Source organism: Bemisia tabaci, chromosome 1 (genome assembly GCF_918797505.1).
Source record: "Bemisia tabaci chromosome 1, PGI_BMITA_v3".
Classification (NCBI taxonomy): Eukaryota; Metazoa; Arthropoda; class Insecta; order Hemiptera; family Aleyrodidae; genus Bemisia; species Bemisia tabaci.
In genome coordinates, this window is record NC_092793.1 from 36628024 (window position 1) to 36651214 (window position 23191).

Genomic DNA, 23191 nt, shown 5'->3' on the forward strand with positions numbered 1-23191 from the left:
TTTAAATTTCGTTTTTTTTTTTTATTTTCCCGAAATTTGGGGACTTGCCAACGTAATTTTGAACTGATTTTGACCTTACTGAGATAATGTGGAGGCAAATCTGGGGGAAATTGGCTTATTTTGCGGGAAAATTGAATGACCTTTGAATTGACGTATTTGGGGGTCCGAGCCCCCCTTAAAATTAAATCGAAGTGATTTCTGCAATTTTTACTTAAAAGTGGACACAATTTGGTAAATTTTCCCGTTTTATTTTTTTCTTTACGATAATTTGAACCGGAGTTATGATTTTTTGAAAATAGGTCAAATTTGACCTTTGACCTATCATAACTCGGTCAAAAATTAAGATATTGATCTGCGGTTTGCGCCAAAATTCTTAGTTTTTTATTTTCTTTCGAACGATGTATCACAAGATAGGGGTTGCCATTTGAAAAAAAAAAGTTGGGGGCCCCCCGCGCCCCCCCCCCTGAGGGGGACCAAAATTTTGACCCCCCCAAAAGATGGTCCCCTTTGAGATAGGAACATTCCCAAAGTTTCATTACCGTAGCTCAATTCGTTCAAAAGTTAGCAGGGGTGGGACGGACTTTTGGTACACCCTGTAGGTAAAGGGTTCAATAAATGAACATGAATAATCATGATTTGCCTTATCATAGACTTTTTTTTTTTTTTCTTTTTTTGGACGGTAAGGTGTGGTTACCACTTATTAATGAGAAATGATTTTCTCCATTCAATTGAGACAAGACACTTGCTACAAAGTTTTGTGTAGAAGGACCCTAATTTTATGTTGAGATAAATGACATTCCGTAACAATAAAGTAACTGGAGGCGGACAGCGTTTAATAGCTTGCTACAACAGTTTTACAGTATTCTAGGTGGCGGTAGCCACCCCGGCCCAATACTAAAAAACTCCCCCTAAAAATTGACGAGACCTAAAAAAAAAAAAAAAAAAAAAAAAAAAAAAAAAAAAAACGACGGGTGGCTGCTGCCTAAATAGATTTACACGAAACACCGCGATCGGGCTTTTCTGCACGGTTTGCGGTCCATTTAGCTCTCCTGCTAATTACGTCGTAGAGTAAACCCCAAAAACCTTATAATATTTGGGTAGAGTATGCTCAGCTCTACTCGTAATGCCCTCGTTTTTTACATTTAGTTAAATATTAAAAAAGTTATTAAACTTTAACGACAAATTTTGGACCCCAAAACTTGACGATCGTTTTTGACGACATGGACCCCAACAAAAGCTGACACTGATGGAATTGTTGAGCAGATTCGGGGCAGATACGGAGCCCGCGAAACGCTCGGCTCCGGGGAAACGGTTGTGTTGAGTTCATTGACGTACAGCTTTAACCTTAGAAAAAAACCCTATAAAACCCTATATTTTCTGAATCAGCGTTTAATGAACTACAATTGCAATTTTTTAAATTTTAAATAGATGACACATAACGGAGAACAATCATTAACTACGTCGTTTGAAGCCCAACACGTAGTCAGGGCTGTGGACGTAAGGGCTCCATAAAACCCATTAAACTAGGTATAATTTAAATCTGTAGACTCCAAGGATCAAACCTTTGAAAAGTTTGCGGACTTATAATGACGTACAAAAGAGAATCAATCGATAGAAGTCGGGTCCGTCAATTCTTCACAAAAAATTTGAATTTGGAAACAACTCGAGAACCGCGCGATGGATGGTGAGCGCCGACTCCAGAAGCTAAATTTCAGGTTATATTTCTGCCATTATGACTTAAAATATTTTAAATTTTAACATTAAGAATAAGATAGATTAATCGATGCGTGTTTCTATTTTATCAAAGCTGAAGATAACTGGATCCATTTCTATATGATCCTTTTATGATTCCCGCACCCTTGATAAATTTAGTTGCCACAGTAAGTACTCGGATCAACCTGCCATTTCTTCCCAGCGGCCCTGATCTAGTGATCTTTTCAAGTAATTGTTCATGAATGATTGATGATATCCCACTATAGTGAGTCCGAGATACTATTTCTCGTTAATAAGATTCAGCAACACCAGAAAATCATCCTTTCCCTCAATACGATGATGTGTGTCTGGGATCTCAATCGGTGGGAATGAATCTGCGTTTCCACTTTCTACTAAAATTTTGCTAGCAGCCAGGCAGCCTACCTCCTCCGGAGTTGATGTGTGTTTTCTCAGTGTATCATGCAACTGGTGCCTAAAGCCTGTATGTTTTCATAGACTTGTGATGCTTTATATTGGAAAACTGGTTAACGCATTCACCCGCCAGTCTTGGTTATGTGTCTACTTAAAGAAGCTACGCTTCACTGAAATGAAACCGCTTCAATGAAATCATCTCAATGTCACAAAATCAAAGATACTTGACTTCAAGCATTAGCTTTAATTTGATTTTTATCAAGTCTCTTTGATTCTGGGTCAGAAGTTGATTGAATATCATCAAAGCCTGTGTTCGGATAAAATTCTTCAAATCAGGTCTTTCATATTGACCTGTGCAGAAGGTATGTATCTATACTACTACTTCATTTGTTTGATAAAATTGAGGTCGTAACTAATGCAGAATTATCTTGATGATAAGTAACCTCTCTATACATACCTACACTAAAATTTGCAATACCTGGAGACGCAATTTCCGTCACTGCTTACCGCATATAGGAAATAATGCAGAGCGGCTGTTCAATATAAAACATCAGTGCCTCTTGACCTCTAGATTATCTGAGTCCTCGCCTGACAAATTTACCCATTATCAGAGTGCGCCAGAAAATTAACTGTTCCATTTAGCACCGAAATTGGATACAAGAATTAATTCTCTGGCACACCCTGCAAGTGCATTAAAACTCATTAGATGTGGACTATTGATGACCGGAGCTGGCAGGTTATTGAAAACTATCAATCGAGACTCAAACAGCCAAAAATTTTAGTCCGGGCGACTAAAATCTTTGGCTGCTACATCCTCAACACTCACTATCTCCTTTGATGAAGCGTTAACTGCTCACATTTCTCAAGATAAGGAATGCCTGCGCTTGAAAGGCATCTCTCATAAAACAGAAACATTGACCTACTTACTTTGTCTACCAGTCTTGATGAGGCAGTGTTCTGCATCCTCCATGTTATTACTGCTGATTAAATTGTAGGTCAGAGAGGCTGGCTATTCGTAGTATAGATGATGGAACACATTATTGACTTACCTGCAGAATTTAGTTTGCATGCATTTAAACTCAATCCGTACCAAGTACGGAATCTGCATGACCAGAAGTAGCGGATGCAGGCTCATGAAAATGAAATTGTATCAAACTGTTTCATTACAGTTCAAAAGATTTATGCTATTGCGATTGAAATTTCAGTTGTGGCAACTGTAATTTTTGCTTGCGAAAGGATCAACTTTTGCTGTTAATCTTTTCTGATGAAGAGTGAACTGGTCACATTTCTCAAGATACATAATGCCACAGCTTTAGAGAAAGCTCTCATAAAACCAAAAATTATTGATAAATACTTACTTTGCCAAACGCTATCTTTAGGGAATGGTATCAAGCGTTTGCAATGTTATTACTGATGATGAAATTAGAGTTCGGAGAAATTGCAATATGAATGGTCAAAGGACCTGGCAGGCATAACTGGGTGTAAGCAGCGTAAATAATAGTGCTCCTGCACTGAGCTGCAGAATTTAGCTCGCATTCTATCATTAGCTCCATTAATAAAAAAAAAAGTGTCAGATATAATGTGAGACATAAAAATTAGCCCTAAGCATAGGTGATGTCCCTACTGTAAATCCTGGTTTTGTGCCTACCGTACACAGGAGATGGAACATTACATAAAAGTCCTATATTAAAGGCGGCTCCCAAGTTGTTGATTATCAGGGTTCTCGCTCGATACATTCACCCACTTTGAAGGAGTGACAGAAAATAGACTGGTTAATTTTATCTTTGAAAGTAAACCCATCAGTAATTAAAATGGCCCTCTCCGTTTCACCCTGTTGCGCGTTTAAAATAAATCGGTCGGTGTGGACTCTAGTTGACCGGAATGGGCAAATGGAGAATCCTAGGGATGAAAGTTATCAAAGGGTATCATTGCAGCACGCCGATTATTGAAAGTTTGAAGCAGTCGTCTGATAAGAGATCGAAATGCGATACATTGCACGGTTAAGATAGGGCTGTCTTGCCTTCTTGTACTGACATAGTTTCAATAATCGGCATGCAGTTGAGAAAATTTATGTCATCAAAACTAAAGTTTATTGTGTACCATCTCCTTATGAACGGAAAGATTTAACGTAAGTACCAAGATGATTTCATATGTTGTCTAGATAGAAATGCACATAATAAACAAAGTAAGTAGCATCTCTTCGTTTCAGGCACATCGTTCCCTCAGTAAAGAGAATCATAAAGGAAAACCAGAGACAAATAGGAAAACTCACAACCAAAAAGGTACCTAGAGAGAGATGCATGATTCATGATTCATGCAAAAATTTGGAAGCATTCTTCCTCAGGGCAGCATAAAATTGAAAAAGTTTCGTGCGTACAATAAGAAAACCATTCAAGAATTTACTCTATCTATCGCTTCTATAGTTTCTATCGTGCGTAGCCAATGAGAATTAGGCATTACGTCAAGTGACCCAACTTGGTCACGATTTTAATATTGACCTGCGGTTTTTTTTCTATGACACACAGGGTGTGCCAAAAATATGGATCCTTCTTATTGATGTCTCGAGAACGATTACAGATTATTGACATGCGGTTTGAACGAAATTTCCTTCAAAAAAGGTGGGCCGCTCTCGAGTGGGGGGGGGGGGGGGTGTCCAGAGGGTCGTTACCTCTCTACTTCGCGTCCGGGAACAACTTTTAAATTTAAAATGGGAACTCTCTTTGTCTGATACCTACTGCGTAGAAGTCATACCAAAAATACATGATATCCTTCCAAAAAAACAAAAATAGATTTTTGTACAAAATTTCGGCCCAATCCCAAAAAACTCTCTGATTAATTTTTTAAGAACAAATTATACCAAAAACATACGATAGCTCTGCCGTTTGAATTCATCATTTAAAAGTAGGTGATATCAAAACGGCCCAATTTCCCCCTTAATACCTATGCAATATACATCGCAAAGTTTGTTCCTAAAAAAAAAATCAAATACTTAAAAGGTATAATGGTCTGGAACACGTTTTGATTCATTGTTTAAAAGGAGTGATATCAAAACGGCCCAACTTCCCTTTTTGCCCACCTCGGGGCAAAATTATTCGAAACTTTCCAACTCATCACTTAAGAGACACCAACCACTACTTGAGTTTTAGTATATCTCTTCCTTTAAAAATCAAAGATGTCCCTTTGAAAACTGTAATGGTTTTTTCTCTTTAAAGATACAAAACACAAATAATCGTCATAAAGTTGAAAAAAAATTGAAGGAAAAAAAAGGAATGGGCCGGCCGGCACGTACCAAAAACAAGTCTATACGTTACTACGTACCAACGTTTTGCCATGAGTTACAGACCTAGTCCTGCAAACATTGACTTGTTAGCAAAGAACCATTTTACGTATAGCTAGGGTGAGGCACATGCCTATTGAAACGCCAATTTTCAGTAGGCAGTCTGTCAGGCTCTCTGTCACAAGCAAAGACATCGTTTAAAAGCTGTTGGTTGGTATATGAGAAAATTAGCTCTAAAACATCAGAGCTTCACTGCTGAGATAGTCATGAGGCACTAAATCTGAATCAGTATCATCCAAATGTAGAAAACTGCTTGCAAATTCAGCTCCTGGAGAATGATTGAGTGTTGCTTTTAGAAAAATTGATCCTGCTTTCGATGACGAGGCACTTTGTTAGGCCTTGTCTCCACGGCGCAACTGTTGAGGGAAGGTGGCGCAACTGTTGAAGGAAGGAAGTGTCTCAAAAATGTTTCACTTATAACAGAAACTTTCAAGGTCAGAAACCTGGAACCTCAACAGTTGTTTACCTTCGTATTTTGAATTGATAACCGCTGGTTACACGTGAAGCGGGAGTTTATTACGGGTGTTTTATTTCGGAGCGGTTAATATTTAGAAATATTTATATACATTTCAGTATCAATTTTACATTTTCGTTTGTAGCATATCACTACAGCAGAAAAATAAAATTTTATCGAATATATTTTCTTTTAATCCATATCTGTGTTATGTTATTGTTTTTTGTTTTATACCTGGTCGAAATAACGCAAAATATTCACCTCCCGTTCATAATTATCAGTTCAGTTACCTCAATTGACATCATTTAACCTAAAAAAATTAACGTTGTTCAAATATTCCCGCCTAAAAGTTCCAGGAACACATGCTTGTGCGTCGAGACAGGGAACTTCGATTAGTGCAACAAACTCGTAACAGTTGCGCCAACTTCCCTCAACAGTTGCGCCGTGGAGACAAGGCCTAACAACATTTGCAGAAGAGACGAGAATCACCCTGTCACCTGCAACCCATAAGTACGACCGGCCGGCCCACTCCTTTTATTTCCTTCAATTTTTTTTTCAAACTAGAGGGCTCCGCCCCCTGGCCGCTCCGCGGCCCAACCCCCTCGTATATTCTGTCAATTCGTTATGAAAATATCACTTAATTTTTTTTAATTTACATTATTCTCGTAAATTGTATTAATATTAATACTGCTGAAGTTCTGTTAAGTGCTTATTCATTCAAAAGATCATCTTCAATTTAGCTAAAAACTTACTTCAATTAAGGTTGGAGTTTTAAAAAAAGGTGAATAATCAGTTTGAAACGGTTTATATGGGATAAAATAAAATGGATGGAAAGCAAATAGGATAGAATATAATATAATATAAACGAAATATAATAGGTTTGTCATTAATAAAACGGGATGTATTTATATTAACCTTGATAAAAGGCCACAGGTCGGTTTGATATTTAAATTAAAGAGTGGCGGTGATGCGTAACAATTTTTGGATTTGCTGCTGCAATTCCCGAGTAGTAGTGATCGCCATAAATTGCGATTTAATCGGAGAATATATCGCGATTTTATCGACGTCGCGATTTATTGCAATATTATCGGATAAAAAAATCGCGATTTTATCGACGGCGAATCATCGCAATATTATCGGGAGAAAAATCGCGATAAATTGCAATAAAATCGCGATTTTATCGAACGCGATTTTATAGAGATAAAATTGCAATAAATTGCAATTTTTCATCAACGCCTACTAACGCATGAATGACGCTTATGAAACATGTTTCTATGCCGCCGCCGCTGCCGTTTTTACCAAGGTCCGTTGGTAACTTTACCATCTCTTTTTTTTATCAATCATTGGTAATGTTAGAAAGGCAGACCGGTATTTTTACTGATTTTTCCAGGTAAGAATACCACTTTTATTCGTAATCAATTCCCGGTAACTTAATTTACCATTTTATCTCTGTAATTCTACCACAGGCGATAAAAAATATCGGCGTTTTTACCAAGGTCCATCGATATCTTTGCCATCTCACTATTCTTGGTAATTTTACAAAGACAGAATGATGAGATTACCAGTAGAACCTCATTTTACCAACCGTATTTCATAAAGTACAGTACGTATTTCATAAAGTACAGAGGAGGGAAAATAAAAAAAAAAAAAAAATCCAATGAAAACTCGGTGTCAGTCAACGCAATGTAAAAAGTTGTAAGGTTGCGAAGCGCCGATCCATCTACATAGAGGCAATTCGCACTTGGGAATCATGTTGCGGCCATAGCCTAATGGAAAAGTGTTGGCCTACCACCGTGGCGACTGAGGCGATAATCGTTCATATGTTGATGATCCTAGCGACCGGTAAACGTGATGGACGCACGGAGAACGCCCAGAGTTAACGCCAGGGGATGAAACCCCTTGGGGACGTGATGGTACAATTTTTTATCTACCAATATTATTTTTATTATTTTTATTTTATCGGCGATAAAATCGCAATTTTTCCGTTGAAAAATGCTACTTGGGTTGGGTGATTTAATTTTACCGTGAATAATATTGGTAGATAAAAAATTGTACCATCAAGTCTCCAAGGGGTTTCATCCCCTGGCGTTAACTCTGGGCGTTCTCCGTGCGTCCATCACGTTTAGTGAAATTATAATTTTAAGTTATATACATAATAAAAAAAGGTTTGTTCATAGGGACAAAATTAATTGTTTTTAAGATAATAAGTACATTTTGCATTCCTCAATTTAAACAGTAGAAAATATACAAAGTTAATGCAGAACTTCTTGATAAACAATGTTCATTGCTGTGTTTTTATTTTTGTCGTCATCAAAATTAATGATTTTTATTTTTAAACCCTCTTTAGTCCTACATCTAGACAATGCTACATACAGTTGCCCGTGAGCGAACATTGGTCTTTCTTTATCTATAAAAATTCCCACTCTGTCAAACGATTGCCCTTGGCTTTTACTAATAGTCATAGCAAAAGCTAATCTAACGGGGAATTGTTTCCTATTCAAAACAAAAGGTAGGTTCGTTTGTTCTTTTGTGTTAAGTGTAATTTTTGGTAGTGAAACTATTTTTCCTTTTTTTTCTCCGGTTAAAATTGAGCAATGCAAAATGTATTTATTTATTTTTAAGACAATTAATCTTGTCCCATTGCACAATCCATCCTCGATACAAATGTTGCGTAGTAACATAACCACAGCTCCTTCTTTTAACTTCAAATTTTGACTTGGCATTCCTGAAGGGTTCAGTGAAGCTAAGTATTCTGGTTGATATCTCAGAGTTAACTCGTCTTGGTCTGTCAGGTCTCCGTCCACTGCAGTTGCCCAACTGAATCCTTCACTCACAATTGTTTCTCCTTCCATTTTTGAGAGTACTTCTTCATTCAATCTGTCAACTTCACAATTTCTGGATGCAAGAAGTATTGATGTTTTTAATGTTTCTTCGTTATATTCTTTAAAAATGCTATCAACAATGTTTTCATTACATATCATTTCTGATGGGAATTCAACTATTTCTTTCTTTCCATTTCCGATTTGTAGCAGCCATTCACTGAATTCTTCGTTGTTTGCTCTCATATTTTTTTTCAAGTGGAAGATTTTGAAATGTTTCCATAAAGGAGAGCTTATTAAAGCTGATTTGACTATTTGATTTCTGCTTCCTTTCTTTACTACTGGCAATAATTGTCTGAAATCTCCGCCTAGGCAAACTGTTTTCCTCCGAATGGATCATTGTTTCTCATTAAATCTTGCAAGGTTACGTTCACTATTTGAAAAGCTGTTGACAATATCATTGAAGCCTCATCCCATATTATAAAATCAACTTCTGTTAATATTTGTTTTAATGCTGTTGTAAGTTTTGCCGGCTTAATGTCGTTTTCGGATGTCATCTGAAGTGGCAATTTAAAAACCCTGTGAGCTGTTTTTCCACCAGGAAGTTGATAAATGCGGTTATCGAAACGTGCGATTATCGATACATGCGATTTGTTGTGTTTGATTGTGTTTCATGGTGTGTTTGATGTGTTTGATTGTGTTTCATGATGTGTTTGTTGTGTTTGATGTGTTTGATTGTGTTTCATGATGTGTTTGTTGTGTTTGATGTGTTTGATTGTGTTTCATGATGTATTTGTTGTGTTTAATGTGTTTGATTGTGTTTCATGATGTGTTTGTTGTGTTTGATGTGTTTTAGGTGTATCATGATGTGTATATTGCGTTTTACGTGTTTCATGATGTGTTTGATGTGTTTGCTATGTTTCATGATGCATTTGATGTGTTTTATCCCGGTTCCTTAACATAGTTACATCCACTATTATAAATGACTATACTGTATAGGTAAAATTACTGCATATTATCCCGGTCACTCTGAAGAAATCCGGTTTTATCCCAGTCATTACTGCTTTAGAAAAAAACGATGTATCGAAGATCGATACACAAAGATCGATATCCTTCCTGTTTTCCCGGTTTCTTAATATAGGTACATCCCGTTTTATCCATGACTATCCTGTATAGGTAAAATTCCTCCACTTTATCCCGGTCACTATGAAGAAATCCCGTTTATACCAGTCATTACTGCTTTAGAAAAAACGATGTATCGAATATCGATACACAATGATCGATATCCTTCCTGTTATACCAGTTTATTAATATAGGTACATCCCGTTTTATCGATGACTATCCTGTATAAGTAAAATTCCTCCCTTTTATCCCGGTTATTATGAAGGAATCCCGTTTTATCCCAGTCATTACTGCTTTAGAAAAAAACGATGTATCGAAGATCGATACACAAAGATCGATATCCTTCCTGTTATCCCGGTTTATTAATATAGGTACATCCCGTTCATCCATGACTATCCTGTATAGGTAAAATTCCTCCCTTTTATCCCGGTTATTATGAAGAAATCCCGTTTTATCCAAGTCAATACTGCTTTAGAACAAACGATGTATCGAATATCGATACACAATGATCGATATCCTTCCTGTTATCCCGGTTTATTAATATAGGTACATCCCGTTCATCCATGACTATCCTGTATATGTAAAATTCCTCCCTTTTATCCCGGTTATTATGAAGAAATCCCGTTTTATCCCAGTCAATACTGCTTTAGAACAAACGATGTATCGAATATCGATACACAATGATCGATATCCTTCCTGTTATCCCGGTTTATTAATATAGGTACATCCCGTTCATCCATGACTATCCTGTATAGGAGGTAAAATTACTCCATTTTATCCCGGTCATTATGAAGAAATCCCGTTTTATCCCAGTCATTACTGCTTTAGAAAAAACGATGTATCGAAGATCGATACACAAAGATCGATATCCTTCCTGTTTTCCCGGTTTCTTAATATAGGTACATCCCGTTTTATCCATGACTATCCTGTATAGGTAAAATTCCTCCCTTTATCCCGGTTATTATGAAGAAATCCCGTTTTATCCCAGTCATTACTGCTTTAGAACAAACGATGTATCGAATATCGATACACAATGATCGATATCCTTCCTGTTATCCCGTTTATTAATATAGGTACATCCCGTTCATCCATGACTATCCTGTATAGGTAAAATTCCTCCCTTTTATCCCGGTTATTATGAAGGAATCCCGTTTTATCCCAGTCATTACTGCTTTAGAAAAAAACGATGTATCGAAGATCGATACACAAAGATCGATATCCTTCCTGTTATCCCGGTTTATTAATATAGGTACATCCCGTTCATCCATGACTATCCTGTATAGGTAAAATTCCTCCCTTTTATCCCGGTTATTATGAAGAAATCCCGTTTTATCCCAGTCAATACTGCTTTAGAACAAACGATGTATCGAATATCGATACACAATGATCGATATCCTTCCTGTTATCCCGGTTTATTAATATAGGTACATCCCGTTCATCCATGACTATCCTGTATAGTGTAAAATTCCTCCCTTTTATCCCGGTTATTATGAAGAAATCCCGTTTTATCCCAGTCAATACTGCTTTAGAACAAACGATGTATCGAATATCGATACACAATGATCGATATCCTTCCTGTTATCCCGGTTTATTAATATAGGTACATCCCGTTTTTCTAGGACTATCCTGTATAGGTAATAATCCTCCCTTTTATCCTGGTTATTAGAAGAAATACATCCCATTTTTATACCTGTCTACCTATCAATAATTCCTTTACGGAAGAATACATTTAAATTTCCCGGGGATTTTCAATGACGTTTTCTGATTGGTTAATGAAAGACCAATGAGAATGCGAAATGACACGGACGTACACACAAAAAAGGCCTTATTTTTTTTTACTATAGTAAGATAAGATTTATGACGATTATTTGTGTTTTGTATCTTTAAAGAGAAAAAACCATTACAGTTTTCAAAGGGACATCTTTGATTTTTAAAGGAAAAGATAAACTAAAACTCAAGTCTAACCCTAAGACCCTAAGATGGTGTCTCTTAAGTGATGAGTTGGTAAGTTTCGAATAATTTTGCCCCGAGGTGGGCAAATTTAAGGGAAGTTGGGCCGTTTTGATATCACTCCTTTTAAACAATGAATCAAAACGTGTTCCAGACCATTATACCTTTAAAGTATTTGATTTTTTTTTTAGGAAAAAACTTTGCGATGTATATTGCATAGGTATTAAGGGGGAAATTGGGCCGTTTTGATATCACCTACTTTTAAATGATGAATTCAAACGGCAGAGCTATCGTATGTTTTTGGTATAATTTGTTCTTAAAAAAATAATCAGAGAGTTTTTTGGGATTGGGCCGAAATTTTGTACAAAAATCTATTTTTATTTTTTTGGAAGGATCTAAAGTAGGATTGATGTTAACGGAGACAAGAGATACCACAAAATTTTACATTCCGTAACAATAAAGTAACTGGAGCCGGACAGTGTTTAATAGCTTGCTACAACAGTTCTACAGTATCTGAAGTAGGATTGATGTTAACGGAGAGAAGAGATACGATACAATTTTAGATCAGAAATGTGTAGACTCACGACTAGAAGCGTTTGATCAGACGACAAGACCAGACAAGACAAGATCAGAGACGTTTAGCTGGACACACAGGACAGTTTTGACCTGGACTGGACGTATTTGACGAAAGACAAAATTGGTGAGGGCCATTTCGGACGCTATGCTTTCCGTGACCCGTGGACTTGACTAAAAAATTTGACGGATTGACGATTTCAACTTCTTAGCACGAGGGACGACTTGATCAGCTTGACATCGGCCTGACAGTTCGCGGAAGTTTGAGGTTAGAAAGTTCGGGACGAAAACGGACGGTAAATTGTACATTTGCATACACACTATCACTTAGCACGGGTAGTGTTAGCGACTAATATTGACGGAGAGTAGAGTACCTGTATAGGGAGAGTAGCGACAGATCTGAAACTCCGAAAGTCCATCAGGCCTTCACCGATGCCTCCGCGAATACAGTTAGGGCCCAAAAGGGCAGCCAACCTGTGAATTTCGAATGTCCAGAGCGATTTACAAATACAATTGTTACGAACCGTCGTTTAGAAAGCATGTATTTGGTTTACTTTTTGCATAAATTTACTTATTTTTGCGAAAGAACGCTCATTTATGTACATTCTTAGCCATCTTGGTTAGAATTGAAATCTGTAGGCTGGCAGTGAAATTTTGTGTGTTAGAAGTTGCTCAGAAGGGTGGCTGCACTTTTGGGCCCGAAGCCCTCCATGAACCGATCTGTCGCTACTCTCCCTATACAGGTACTCTAACGGAGAGAAAAGAAAATTGACCCTACACCTGATACCATGTTAGGGTCATCCCCTGAGGGGATGAGAGGATTGGACGCGAGATACTCAACGGATGCAGGTGTGATGACAAACTGACAAACTGTATTGCGAGATGCCAAGTCCGACATCCCCGGACAGCTAGGCTACAGTGCTGCCTGAGGTGGCAATGTATAGAAGTACTTAACATGACAGTTTTTAGCTTTCTTTTCAATCTCATTGAGTAACTTTCTGTATTTCCGGGATAATTCTTCATTAAAGGGTTTATGATTAGACTTTAAATTGAGCTTGTGTCTGTGCTTGATGGAAACTAGAATGGCTGCAGTAATCCAAAGTTTAATTGGAATTTTTCTTTTATTAACTTTGATTTGGATAAAGGGTCCTTCCTCTTATTGGAAAATAATTATTTCTATTGAGGTTTTTGAGGAAATTTGACATTAAAGAGAGAAATTTTTACGAGAACTAGGCAGACAGGATCTCACTATATTTCAAAAGAAATTTATAGGTTGCCGGCCAGGTTGGCCTAGTGGTTAGCGCGTCTGACTCTAGGTCAATAGGTCCCGGGTCCGAATCCCGGTGGTGGCGACAAATTTTCATGGAACTGACGGGTGGATCTGTAAGCAGAATTCGCTCGGCCTTAATCCGTGAAAATTTGTAAGCCCGAGCATGGATGTCTACTAAACTCCCTGATGTCTTCGGACAATAAATAGTGCCTATAGATGGCTGTAGATTCCTAAAGGAATAGAAGCCACTAAACTCTCAATAAAAAAAAAAAAAAAAAAAAAAAAAAAAAAAAAAAAAAATTATAGGTTACGTACATATATTATTGTTGATGAATAGCTCTCGGTCGTCTTTTTCCGCTCTTGCGTGGTGGGTCCCCTATCTTTCGCGGAAGTTGTGCTGATGTGTTCCTCGTTGCATTCGAGGGGGCTGTGCTTCCTGTTTTTCCACCAGTCCACTCATCGCCACAGTTTCAAGTTGATTGACAAGTCAAATTGACCGATATAGTAGCTTAGCAATTCAAATATCAAAATGTGTTTTTTTTTTCTTTTTTTTTCTTTTTTTTCATAAACTCACCTTATAATTTTTCAGTATCAAAACATTCTTATAGAAAAGTCTATTGGTACACGTACGTGTACGAGTATACTTACTTGCATACTCTGAAGTCAATAGCAATAAAGCAGTGGCCAGAAATTTTTGCAGGATTACAGTAGGTACACGTTTCCCTACATTAAATTTGGTGAGTAAACCAACAAGTCCATTGAAAGCTCAAACATTATTTCGAAGGGAATGATGAGAAGCTTATCAAAATCCGGCCAATCAAAAGCCAACAATCGAGTTGACGTAGCCAAGTCTGTCAATGCCTGAAGTTAAGTTCCAGTCAATCAGCAAACGCCGTTTCCTAGATATGCCTTGCTACACCATCGGAGCTCGCCATTTATCTTTTCAAATGGGTCCCAGTTTTGGCATTTTCAAAATGAGATTTCTTTGTCATTTAGGATTAAAAAAGTCTGAGCAAATTCCGAGAAGCTTAGTTTACTTCATTGGTACCTTTAGCAGAGGGAATTAACAAAGGTAGATGTCACTGATCCATCGAAGTTTCCATGATGGAGATTTTCCTGCCCCTTCATTACCTCATGACACTGAAAAGACTAGTTTAAATTTGAGGTAATTTTAACGCACGTGACAAAATCAACAAGATTAACCATGAAGATAGAATAATCATATTCGTTTTTTCCTCCTTTTCCCTGTTTATAATGAAAGAACATTATAATTAAAATTCAAAAAGGGAAAACGAGAAGGAGAACTGTTTTCATGGCACTAAACCTCCTAATGGGAATCCTTCTCTGTCGTAGACAAATGAAAGAGGCGGCTGATCTGAACAACATGAGCTGGAGGGTGAGGCCTGAGGAGGTTCTTTTAGAGGTCAGTAGACAATTTTCCTCGAGGCTGGCTCTTCAAAAAACCACAGAGGTAATATTCTCTTTTATTTTTTGACAAAGTGACACATCACATTGAGCGCTGTTGGTATTTCAGTCAATCAAATCAATTATAAACTCTATTGCCGAACACAGATTAGTCCAGATCGCTAACATCGGCGGAAGAGCGTGAGTAGTTTTGTGAGCGCCATTGGCGGGAAAATCCATGGGCATTTAAAACTAGGAACCAAAACTGAAATTTTGACTATTTTCAGCAGATTTTCGGCGGGAGAGTACTTTTTTCAGATTTTTGTGGGATGAAACGTTCCGAAGAATTCAAGAATTAGTTTCTCAGTAGAATTTATGTGGTTCCATATTTCCAGATTATAAGATGCAGCACTTTCCCCCTTAATTTGGAATGTCTATCTCTCATCTATTCTGGATGAATCGATCTTCACCGCCAGATTATAATATATCATATTTTTGAAGTTTAAAGCCTTAGAAACCGAAAATTAAAGCAAAATCCTAGCAAAATGAGACTTTTGGTTCCTAGTTTTGAATTCCCGCCAGAGGCCGCATGAGAGCAGTTAATCGCTACCAACTGTTGTAAGAATATGGAAACAGAATACTTCGCATAACAGTACTTGATAAAATCTTATTTTATCAAAAACCATTATTACTTATTACTATTTATACTTTATTAAAGCTTTATAATCAGATTAAAGAGGACATTTCTCTCGATCCGGTCAAGTTCTTTCACTGCTGGTAGTGCCATCAATTATCTAAAGTTGCCTAACCTGTTGCAAAATTACTCACGCTTTCTAAACATTGGCTGGATTGGATGTTAGCGATCTGGACTAATCTGTGTTGCCAAATGATCATTCCTTCTTCCAAACAAGGGCTGTTGGTTTTCCGATAACACCTCTTCCTCCATCCCATCGATTATATGTATCTAGATCATAACCTCCTAGGGATTGGACCCAGTTAGCATTTTATCTTCGCGGAGAATATCCCTGAAAAATTCCGCGCCTTCGCATCATTTAAAAATATTTTGACAAGATTCTCACAAAAACCAAACTGAATACATTTTGCGAGGATATTTTGAAAATATTATGAAAACATGGAAGTTTATAATTTTCGCAGAACATGCTCAGAATATACCGTCTGCCGTTGCACGGGTAACATAATCGCCTATTTGAAGGCGGCTACAAAAACTGCCCGCTCTCCAGTGGCTCTCGTCAACACGCCAACTCACAACAAATCAATCATGTCATGGCATTTTGGCCACTTGAAATCTTGTTGTATCCTCGTTACTGTGATTTTATATTCCATCACGGTGCGCTTGAACTCACTTTAAATGCGACTTGAATGTACATCAAAAATTCAAGTTGGAGGTTGTAGTGGGGTACTCCCTGATGGGTTTTTGGGCAATTTCGAAATAGGTTGTCGGAGCTCCTCGAAAAATAATCGCATTTTTGTGGTTTTTTAGGGGTGAAATAGCAAAATTGACCTTGCGGCGACATATTAAACCCCCTCTCCCTCATCCATGCCCTGACCGATCTTAATTTTTAGTATGTTTTCACCTGGTATAAGATGTGACTTTTCTGAAATTTTCATGCCCATACACAATTTTTTGCCTCCGCGGCAGCGTTGCCAAGTTGCGGACTCCAAAATGTCGAATTTGATGATAAAATGAAGGTTTCGAAGTGAGATTTCCATTCAATTTCAAAAATTCAAATCGCAGGTTTGTAGTAGGGTACTGCCTGATGGGTTTTTGGCCAATTTCGAAATGAGTGTTGGAGATTTTTGAAAAATAATCGCATTTTTGTGGTTTTTTAAGGGTAAAATAGCAAACTGGGCACGGGGCGGCAAATTAAACCTCTTCTCTCTCATCCTTGCCGTGACCGATCTGCACTTTTAGTATGTATTAACCTGGTATAAGATGTGACTTTTCTGAAATTTTCATGCCCATACAAAATTTTTTGCCCCCGCGGCAGCGTTGCCAAGTTGTGGACTCAAAAAGATCGAATTTGATGATAAAATGAAGGTTTCGAGGTGTGATTTCCACCAAAATTTCACGAAAAATGTGCAATCTGAGAGTTTTCGATAAGGAAAAGTATATTTGAACAATTTAGAGTTGCAGCGTTGCCAGCTTCACGATTTAAAATTCGTCAAAATGATCCGAATCGCGTTGCAACCTCAAGGTCTGGATTTTTATTTCGTTCAGAATTGGTCATTACGGTTCTTCTGTACTCTATGCATTTAGGTACCATGAAAATTATGCCATTACTCACTTGATGGGTGCAGCTAACTCAACAAGAGATGCCGGATAAAGCGAAGATTCGGGCCTGTCTTGTTGAGTTAGCTGCACCCATCAAGTGAGTAATGGCATAATTTTCATGGTACCTAAATGCATAGAGTACAGAAGAACCGTAATGACCAATTCTGAACGAAATAAAAATCCAGACCTTGAGGTTGCAACGCGATTCGGATCATTTTGACGAATTTTAAATCGTGAAGCTGGCAACGCTGCAACTCTAAATTGTTCAAATATACTTTTCCTTATCGAAAACTCTCAGATTGCACATTTTTCGTGAAATTTTGGTGGAAATCACACCTCGAAACCTTCATTTTATCATCAAATTCGATCTTTTTGAGTCCACAACTTGGCAACGCTGCCGCGGGGGCAAAAAATTTTGTATGGGCATGAAAATTTCAGAAAAGTCACATCTTATACCAGGTTAATACATACTAAAAGTGCAGATCGGTCACGGCAAGGATGAGAGAGAAGAGGTTTAATTTGCCGCCCCGTGCCCAGTTTGCTATTTTACCCTTAAAAAACCACAAAAATGCGATTATTTTTCAAAAATCTCCAACACTCATTTCGAAATTGGCCAAAAACCCATCAGGCAGTACCCTACTACAAACCTGCGATTTGAATTTTTGAAATTGAATGGAAATCTCACTTCGAAACCTTCATTTTATCATCAAATTCGACATTTTGGAGTCCGCAACTTGGCAACGCTGCCGCGGAGGCAAAAAATTGTGTATGGGCATGAAAATTTCAGAAAAGTCACATCTTATACCAGGTGAAAACATACTAAAAATTAAGATCGGTCAGGGCATGGATGAGGGAGAGGGGGTTTAATATGTCGCCGCAAGGTCAATTTTGCTATTTCACCCCTAAAAAACCACAAAAATGCGATTATTTTTCGAGGAGCTCCGACAACCTATTTCGAAATTGCCCAAAAACCCATCAGGGAGTACCCCACTACAACCTCCAACTTGAATTTTTGATGTACATTCAAGTCGCATTTAAAGTGAGTTCAAGCGCACCGTGATGGAATATAAAATCACAGTAACGAGGATACAAAATTTGAGGTTAGGCCTAGTTTAAATCTATAAGGGCGGGCGTTCCGCAAGGTTCAGTCTTGTCTCCTCTACTCTACAGTCTTTTTACGGCTGATATTCCCAAGCCTAAGAAGGGTAAACTCGGGGTATTTGCAGATGATACTGCCGTCGCATCTGCTGCCCCCACATATGAAGAATCGGTCAACAATCTTCAGGAGAGCCTGGGTGATATTCAGGAATGGACTGAAGACGACCGTACTGCGCTTAATGCGACCAAATCGGTGAACGTGGTCCCTACGGCCTTACGTTTATGCACCCTTGGTTTTAAATGGCACTACTATCCCGCACGCCTATAAGGCTCCATACCTTGGCCTTATCATGGATAGTAAACTTAATTGGAGGGAACATCCTCACTAAACAGAAACAGATTAATATCAAGTATCGTAAAATGTTTTGGCTTCTTGGAGGCCGTTCAAAATTATCTCTTGAAAACAAAATTCTTCTTTATAAATCTATGATAAGGCCAATCTGGAGTTACGGCAGTCAGATGTGGGCCTGTGCTTCCAATTCAAATTTATTGATCATAGAACGAACACAAAATAAGATTTTAAGAACAATGGTGGGGGCCAGATGGTACGAGAGAAACGCTGATATTAGGAGCGAGCTCGGTATAGAGGAGATAGACGTTTACATCTCGAAATGGTACAACAACTACGAAGAGCGACTGGGCCGACACCCCAACTCAGAGGCGATGTCGCTTCTGGATTGGGCGTCGGACCCTAGATGCCTTACACGCAGGAAAACCCATGAGCTGGCAACGGCTCACTTTCGACAGTGCTAACTGGCTTTTGTACCTCTGGCCCCCGACATGGTCTAAGTCGACCGACCGGGTGATGTACAGTTACATTCAAGATCTCTCATTCGTTTGGGAGGTTTTTATAGTTATTTTATCCGTTAATTTTTCCCACTTTTTACCCATTCTCGTCTCCTTTATTTCTCTTTGTTGTAAATTCTGTTGCCCATCTGGCCTGTTTTCCACAAATGTCTTCTGCTATTTGCTCATTTCTCTTTTATCTTGTCATGTAATTCTGGTCAGGCTGCTTCACATGGTGGCTTTTAGTTCATAATAGGCTCTAAAAGTGGTATATATATATATATATATTATATATTATACTTGGTGTCCCAAAAGTCCCTTCCACCCCCTCTAAAATGTTACCTAATTAATATTTTGAAACGAAACTTTGGGGATGTTCATCGATCAATGTTAGCTACTTTTGGGGCCTCCCAAAATTTTCGGGCCCCCCCGTGGGGAGGGGCTGCGGACCCCAACTTTTTTTTTTTCAAATAGCAACCCCTATCTTGTGATACCTCATTCAAAAGAGCATAAAAAACCAAGAATTTTGGCGCAAACCGCAGATCAATATCTTAATTTTTGACTGAGTTATGATAGGTCAAAGGTCAAATTTGACCTTTTTTCAAAAAATCATAACTCCGGTTCAAATTATCGTAATGAAAAAAATAAAACGGGAAAATTTACCAAATTGTAAGCACTGTTAAGTAAAAATCACAGAAATTACTTCAAACTAATTTTAAGGGAGGTTTCGGACCCCCAAATACGTCAATTCAAAGGTCATTCAATTTTCCCGCGAAATAAGCCAATTTCCCCCAGAATTACCTCGACACTAGTTCAGTAAGGTCAAAATCAGTTCAGCATTACGTTGGCAACTCCCCAAATTTCGGGAAAAGTTAAAAAAAAAATTTAAACGGTCAAATTTATTCACCTTTAATTTCGTTTTTTTTTAACTTTTCCCGAAATTTGGGGAGTTGCCAACGTAATACTGAACTGATTTTGACCTTACTGAACTAGTGTCGAGGTAAATCTGGGGGAAATTGGCTTATTTCGCGGGAACATTGAATGACCTTTGAATTGACGTATTTGGGGGTCCGAAACCTCCCTTAAAATTAGTTTGAAGTAATTTCTGTGATTTTTACTTAACAGTGCTTACAATTTGGTAAATTTTCCCGTTTTATTTTTTTCATTACGATAATTTGAACCGGAGTTATGATTTTTTGAAAATAGGTCAAATTTGACCTTTGACCTATCATAACTCGGTCAAAAATTAAGATATTGATCTGCGGTTTGCGCCAAAATTCTTGGTTTTTTATGCTCTTTCGAATGAGGTATCACAAGATAGGGGTTGCCATTAGAAAAAAAAAGTTGGGGTCCGCAGCCCCTCCCCGCGGGGGGGCCCGAAAATTTTGGGAGGCCCCAAAAGTAGCTAACATTGATCGATGAACATCCCCAAAGTTTCGTTTCAAAATATTAATTAGGTAAAATTTTAGAGGGGGTGGAAGGGAATTTTGGGACACCCTGTATATAAGTTCATACAAAGTTTTCAAAGACCCGTAACGTCTATTAACATACTTGTAAATGTTCTATGTATTTACAAATAATAAAAAAAAAAAAAAATTGAGGTTAGGCCTTGTCTCCACGGGTCATTTCACTAGATTTGTCCCAGGGGAAAATCCCGATCACGAAATCGGGAAAAATATTGAATTAATCAATATATTTCCCAGTACCAAGTGGGTATGGTTTTGTACCCCTAGGACCAACTGCGAGAGGAAGAAGAGGTGAAAGTGCACTATACAGGGTGTCCCAAAAGTCCGTAACCCCCCCCCCCCTCATAACTTTTGAACGGTTAGAGATAGAAAAACGAAACTTTCGGAATGTTTCTATCTTAAAGGGATACATATCCTAGAGGGGTCAAAATGTTTGTCCCCCCCTCAGGGGGGAAGCGGGGTGTGACGGTAATTTTTCCCGTCACTTAAGTTCGAATAAGTATTTAATCATATGTAAAAATTTCGATGGCTACAACGGTAGCAGGTGATGGCGACAGTAGCGCACTCTGTAGGGACGGTGAAGTAGCGGAATACCGTAGTACACCGGTCGGCCGCCGCGCGCCACTCGAGCGCTCTCGCGGAGCGATCCGGACCCGACTACACAGCTGTTTAGCGTGTGCACGGCGTCTCGGTCGTTCAGACTCCTGAAAAAAGTCGGTTTTTTTATTATTTTTGCTTTATTAGTTAATTGTTTTCAGCACATTTACTCAAGGAAGTCGCGCAGCTAATTTAAGCAAATCATTTGATGTAAGAATGAATTTATTTGATTGTATATTTAACTTATTGAAGTCGAATGAAGTTGGTCGATGCATACGGAAGGTAGATGAAATGAATTTGATGGGGTCCCGACCGGTACGCTACCGCAGTCATCCGACTAAATTGAGATAAATGCTTGCTTCCTCACTTTCTTCGTATCCTTTTTATTACGACAATGTGCACGTGGTGGGTAGCACGCTCCTAAGAGAAAGAATCGACCCTCTCGCTAATTATTTACATGTGTGACGCACTCTCTCTTGAGTAGCTCCTATTGTAAATAGTTGCTTGAGTTCTCAAATAATTGCATCAACTTCAGTTTCATTTTCTTCGTCAAGCCTACACTCAAAAAAAAACTCCGGCGACTGGACCCGGTTGTTCTCGATGTTGGTGACTCCGATGTTACCTAGAGTCCCTTTATACTGAGAGTCAAGACAATGCGAATCCATTTCTGATTGGTTAACCGGATTTTAGGCCTTCACAGTGTCACAAACGGGAATAAAGATTACATTTTCACCAATTGCAAAGATTATAATCTGTAATGGACCGAGGAATTTCGGGTTCGACAAGGAACAAACGGAATGAAAGAAGGAACGGAAAAAGGAATTTTAGAATGAGCCGATCAAAGATTACGAAAAACGTTCAATTTCTGTAATCTTTATTCCCGTTTGTGACTCCATGAGGGGTGTTGTCTTGACTCTCAGTATAAAGGGACTCTAATGTTACCGGGTCGTGAAAACGTAATTTCTGGGCACAGAAGCCGGAGTCCGCCAGGGGTACTACGGGCTCCGAGGTCGGTCGATCGGGTACTGCCCAGCCAACGAACTACACCTCTAGAATGGCCGACCAGTGTTAGAGACCCGGAACGTTTTGAAGTTGATATAGGTTAGGTTTACTTGGGCTCACACAGCAGGCTGCCATCTAAACCCATGTCAGACGCTGCCCACATTTTGCCGAATATTGTTGAATAAAGTGATAGCAATGAAAAGATTGCATAATAATCGCACCTCCAAAGGTTTTCTTAACTCAAAAAATAGGAACTTTGAAAGCAAACCTCAAAAAAAATGAAAGTTTACATAGGTTGAAATTTTCACATGTAATCCTTATGGGCAAGACGCAGCAGAAATGGAGATTGAGGTTAGCTATACTTGGGCTCCCACCCCCCTCCTGCCTTCAAAAACCGGCCCTTGCGCGTTACGCAGGTTTGCTATCTCGCGGCCATTCTAGAGGTGTAGTTCGTTGTGCCCAGCCGGAAGCTCCGGCTTCCACGGTCGGAATTTTCGACCTGCCCGGCCGGAGTCCGATAGTCCGTTACTCAGTTTTCGGGAAAATGGCGTCGCCATCGGATTAAAATTGAGACGGCCCGGTGCAAATTCGCAGAAAATTATAATGTTTTACGTTAATTTTATTCAGTGCGTGAATTTAAAGTTGCCGCCAGCCTTCGACATATTCGGGAGCGATCGAGCCACCATTCAGCGTTGTTTATTGAGGTTAGAATCTAGTATCTCTAGTCAGAGTAAATTGCTTGGTCATTGCATTACGTGTGTTCGTTTTTCGTTTAATTTTGGAGTTTTCAATCTATTTTCTTGATTCTGTGTGGTGCACGATTGATTCTAAAGTTC

General features: G+C 38.5%; 1 protein-coding gene across 1 annotated transcript in view; it reads left to right on the forward strand.

Annotated features, from left to right (window-relative positions):
- The window catches only part of LOC109038378 (atrial natriuretic peptide receptor 1), a 405535-nt gene that overhangs the window by 223594 nt on the left and 158750 nt on the right, over nt 1–23191 (forward strand). The window contains exons 10-11 of the mRNA XM_072306602.1: nt 14163–14356; nt 15003–15120. Of these exons, the coding sequence (XP_072162703.1) occupies nt 14163–14356; nt 15003–15120 (312 nt within the window). The remainder of the gene's footprint in view (nt 1–14162; nt 14357–15002; nt 15121–23191) is intronic.